At 47.1% G+C, this 5,313-nt stretch overlaps 1 protein-coding gene across 3 annotated transcripts in view; it reads right to left on the minus strand.

The window, feature by feature from the left end:
• The window catches only part of MKRN2 (makorin ring finger protein 2), a 24,489-nt gene that overhangs the window by 13,318 nt on the left and 5,858 nt on the right, over nucleotides 1-5,313 (minus strand). For all 3 annotated transcript variants that reach the window (XM_019505079.1, XM_019505080.1, XM_019505082.1), the window contains 2 exons: nucleotides 5,051-5,265; nucleotides 4,586-4,696 (listed from right to left, as the gene is read on the minus strand). In XM_019505079.1, the coding sequence (XP_019360624.1) occupies nucleotides 4,586-4,696; nucleotides 5,051-5,265 (326 nt within the window). The remainder of the gene's footprint in view (nucleotides 1-4,585; nucleotides 4,697-5,050; nucleotides 5,266-5,313) is intronic.

The raw sequence follows: 5,313 nt of genomic DNA on the forward strand, positions 1-5,313 counted from the left end.
GTGGGCGGGTGCAGTATTTGTGGGGTGTATGATTGTACATGGGGAAGGGTGTGGTCATAGGGTCTGCAGGTACAGTGGGGTGTGCATGGGAGCCCCCTGCACGTGCATCCCCCTGTGCAGGTCAGCACCTGACCCCTCCCTGCAACAGCCTGGAGCCCATGTGCCTTGCGACACCCCCTTGCCACCACCAACAGTGTACAACCCCAGCTTTCCCCGGACCCACCACCACTGGAGTGGATCAGCCGCAACCCAGGCACAGCCCTGATCTGGCCTGCCCTGTGGCTGCTGTGTGCTGTCCACCTACACAGCAGGGCTGGGCAGCTCTGCAGCTGGACTGCCTTCCTAGGCAGCCCAGGTGGCAGCAACTCCTTCCAGCCGCCGACACCACTGGCCCCAGTCCCATGGTACCAGCGGGAACCCATGGTGCACAGCTCTGGCCCTGCTCCTGCTCCAGACTCGCCTGTCCAGGCTGAGCAGTGGCGTGGGAAAGATGCTGTTGCTCAGCGCAGAGGAAAAGTGGCCCCTCTCCCTCGGTGATGCCTGCCATTCCTGCTGCAGCTGCTTGAAGTCCATGCTGCGCTGAACTGCTCTGCATCTATGTCACTGTCACTGCCACCTCTGAGCTGCCCAGTGGGACAGCAGTGGCAGCGCAGAGCAGCCTGGGTACAGGCTCCTGGCAACTGCAGAAGGAATGGCCAGCAACAGTGAGGGGGAGGGGCCACTTTTCCCCCCCGCACTGAGTAACATCTTCTGTCCTGTGCCACCGCTGCTCAGCCTGGACAAGTGAGCCTGGAGCAGGCGCAGGGCATGCGGGATCGGAGCTGTGCAGTTTGGGTCCCCACTGGTACTGCGGGGCTTGGGGCCACCAGTGGCAGCCAGAAGGAGACATTGCCATTTGGGCTGCCTAGAAAAGCAGTCCAGCTGCAGAGCCGCCCCAGCACCTGTTGTGTGCCCACGGGGCAGCAGGATGCAACATGGCTGGATGGTGCCTGGGCCAGACGGAACCAACGGACCCGCCCTGGGCCAGACAAAGACCCGCCGCAGGCCGTATTTTCCCCACCCCTTTGCTAGGGCTAGCAACAGGACATCCCTCACCTTGAAATAAATCAGCAAAATAATCACACATCATGAAGAATCAGCCCCAGCCTTAACTCTGCCTGTCTGGAGGCCCATTCTCACCCCCCTCAGCTCCACCACAGACAGAGGAATTCCAGTCTGTCTTTTCTGGACAGTTCTGTGAAACTACACATATATTTGTCAAAGGAAATATTTCTGTCAGCTCTGCTGATTCAAGTTCTAAAAAGCTTTTCTACTTTTGCTTACTGAATGTATTTTCTGGAAAAAATAATTACTTCCCTGTAAAACAGACCATCAGTCAAATTCAAAAACTTATTAGTCATCTATAGGAAGTCTACTAACGTGATTTCCATGGCATAGATTTCTTACTCCAAACTGTTCAATGTAACCATTTACAGTAGTAGTGGCCAGTATACTATGGGCAACTGGTGTGTTTGATATTCCAGTGCTAAGGTGATCACTGCTTTGAAAATGCAAGTCAGAATTCAAATTGAGGCATTTTGCTGAAGCAAACACAGAAGCTACCATCTAGAACTCAATAAAAGAATGACAAAATCATATGCTTTAAAACCAAACACTGGATGTAAAATGCTTCCTAAATTAAGGCTTCAATTACTTCATATACCCAAGTACTGTATATAATATATCAAAGTTGAATATCAAACTTGATAGTCAAGATCAAGTTGGCACAGTTGCAGTGATGGTGCTTTCATCCATATCTAAAATGAACCTTTACTACTATACCAAGCTTACTGCAAGTCTTTAAGGAAATATTTTTGTAGAAAATAGTTTCTAAGAGGATAAAATCCAAATGCTTTCTGTTAAGGAATTCTCTTACATTTTCTGATCTTAGTTTTATGGCATTTGTAAGTATCAGATTTTTGGAATTCTGAAGCTCTGTTCAGTTTTTGCTTTCCTTTTATTCTGACACCTTAAAAATACATTTGAAAAAAGGAAGTCCATAGAGTTGGCACAGGTAGTCCAAGCATGCTTACACTGGGTTCTCTTAAACTCTGGTTCTTTAATGAACACTTCATGAAGGAGTTCTTTCATTCTATGAAGTGCCACATCAGCAAGTTCAACAAGCTGCTGGTAGTTCTGGTCATGGAAAACTTTTTGGCACAAGTTCTATATACAGCACCACACATTAATTTGAGCTGAGTGCTTAATAGAAACTTCTTTTTGTTTTCTAATTCTTCTCTGCAAGGTATTTCTAAATGTGGAATGCCAAGAGAGCCCCCTGGCTGCACCATCCTAATTAAGCCTCCCCAATTGTCTTCATAATAACCTCAGCCTTTTGTTTAGACTGTGGCTATTTTAAAATTGTATGGCTTCAGTGTGGAACACAAAGTCAGCTTAAACTCAAAAGGGTTTACAGCAGCAGGGCAGTGAGGACACAAAGAGAGGGTATAAAAGTTATATTAAAGTAGCAAGAGTATTTTAGTTCTAAAATGTTTAATTGTAACCATTTGAATGCTTTTTCTCTGAAAACAAAACAAAATATGAAGAACACAAATGGATGACTCAGCTCTTAACAGCAATGGAGCAGTATCTATTTTTAGTTATCCTTTCTGCTACATAACATGGCTGCGGAGACCAGGTGCTTTCTAAAATGCTGAGTGATGTCATAGGTTTGCTGATGGTGCCAAGTAAACATATCCATTCCTTAATGGGGCTCACCCAGTTCAGGAAATTCAAGCATTTCAAGCAGTAACAGCACAGCTTTCCAGAATGGTCAGGAGAACTTGCCAGCTCACACACAAAAAAACTCCACGCCCACCACCAAATGACTCCCTCTCCCCCTACCCTTGCCCTTTACAAGGACAATGATGAAAACATCAATGTTTCAACTCTCCCACTGGGAGTTGAGCAGGGTATGGAAATTAACACATCCCAGACGAAGAGGGCTTTGGAAGACTGCTGTAACAGTATTTATGCTTCATCACCAGGAATCCTGGTTTTCCCAGATAAAGAAATCACAAATTCTCTGCTAAAAGCCTCCAAAACTGGAATTAAAATTAAAAGCCCTCCCACAGCCCCCCTCTGGTCCTGCTGGTGCACCTCACTCCCTACCCACAGCCCCCACAGCCTTGCTGGTGCCCCTTGCCCCCCACCCACAGCCCCTGCTCCCCCAGCCCTGCCAGAAGGGACTCTCAGCCGCCAGGGGTATGGAACCGGATCCGCAGCCCCCTGTCCCCGCTTCCCCCCTGCACCCCTCAAAGCAGCTGCAGGCGCTGAAGGCATGTCACGAGGGCAGCAGGGGGGGCGCATGGAGCTCACACCAGCAGGGAATCTCTGCATGGCCCCGCTGTCCCCAGCTGTGCTGAGTCGTGTCCGTCAGCTCCAGAGGCCCCGGGGGAGGGAAGCAGGGCAGAAGCTCAAGCCTGCAGGCTGTGTCTGCCACAGGTACAGATCTGGGGGATGTGGATCTCCCCTGCCCCCCAGGAGTGTGCACAGCAGCAGGGAACCAGCCCTCCCCCTCCCCTGGATGATCCACCTGCAGCCCCATCCTGCTCCCTGCTGGGGCCCGGCAGTTGCGCATTGCAGCCCTGGGCCCCAAGCCCCACCTACCTGGGCAGCAGCCCCAGCCCTGCCCAGCTTCCTCCCTACAGGGCCCTCGGCCCCCCCCCCCACTGACCTGCTGGAGCTGCACTGCAGGCTGCTTGGGGCCACATGCATGCCTATGCGCATGGCACCCCCCTGTCTTTCTGCCTTCCTCCCGCTCCCTCCCAGCTCCCTGCAGCCTGGAACTCTGCCAGCCTCCAGGGAGCTCATTGCAAAACAGAAAAATCCATGGTTTTCTCTGGTAAAATGAGAAATCCACATTTGCCTCTGGTAAAGGACAAAAAACTGACATTTACTTCATTTTCTCATGGGGAATGGAAAACCCAGATCCCTGTTCATCACGCACCTCAGCAGTTTTCATCACCAGTCATGTCTTATTGTTCAAGATCACAATATATGTAAAAACCATTACATTTTCAAAAGATGACACAATAACTAATTATAACCACCCTGTAACATTTTGTTCCTTTTACGAAAGAGAGAATAGAAAGGAGAAACCTGAAGTTCAGATCAGCAATGCAACATCCCGCATGCCCAGTGATATAAGACTGCAATATTCCAGACAGCTGTAACAATTCAAGAGGAAAGGGCAGTTGGGTGCAGTTTTAGCCACTGAGTCTAAATAGCCTCAACAGCCCATTTTGAAAGTTGAAGAATTAATGATCCAATGGAAGCTAGAGGAATTTCTATATTGCAGTCTTGAAGAAGATTTTTTTTCATTGAGTCTATCTAATTACCACTGAAATGATAGGTACTATCCCAGACAGGACTGGAGTCAGATATACGTTCTCTCAACTCTCATTACCTATGAATATTGGTTTATAATTTCCCAGTTTTATTTGTACAGTATACAAGAAAAATAGTTGAGAGACTATCAAATATCCTGGTTTACAGCAGCATTTTAATCCAAGAAATATGTAAAATTTATATTTTGCAAACTTACCCCATTCCTTGCTTAAATGCTTCAATCAGCTCATTTTTCTTATTCTGGTCTTCTACCCAGTATACACTGGGAATTACAAACTCCGATATAACTCGGCACTCTGGACAGGATCTTAAATGAATTGAAACAAAAGTACGTGCCACATTAACAACTGACATAGCTCACTTCCTAACCATAAACAGCTACTTCAGACCAAAATAGTACACATTTCAAATGCAAATAAAGTACTTAGAGTTAAAGTTTCCATTGAAGAAAGCCAATTCAGCCCAATCATATTTTCTCTAATCACATCTGAATCCAAGGTTCTGTAATTCCCTGGCCCTTGGGATATGAATTTTCTTGAATCAAATCTAAATAAGGCTACCTTTAAATGTAGGATCATAAAATTTATTCTCTCAAAGGATTACTGAAGGGACCATGTCACTTGCAGAAGCAAACAGAGTGACCAGTTAGAGCTTCACTTACTTTATGATTGGATTCTCAAACTGTTTGGCACACCTCCACTGTCGGATGCAGGACAGACAGTACGTATGACTGCAGTTGGAAAGGATTCCAAACCTCCGTTCAGAGGCTGATGGTTTCTCATATATCACTTCCATGCAAATGCTGCATACCTTATCCTGACTTGCCTGGAAGGCAAAAGCCTTCTCCATCTCATGTTCAAAAGCTGCCATGCACATCTGTCAAAAACAGGACAGAAAAAAAAAAAAAAAAAATCACTCCACGTT

The sequence above is a fragment of the Gavialis gangeticus genome, unplaced genomic scaffold, assembly GCF_001723915.1.
Source record: "Gavialis gangeticus isolate Ggan-Ray unplaced genomic scaffold, GavGan_comp1, whole genome shotgun sequence".
Classification (NCBI taxonomy): Eukaryota; Metazoa; Chordata; order Crocodylia; family Gavialidae; genus Gavialis; species Gavialis gangeticus.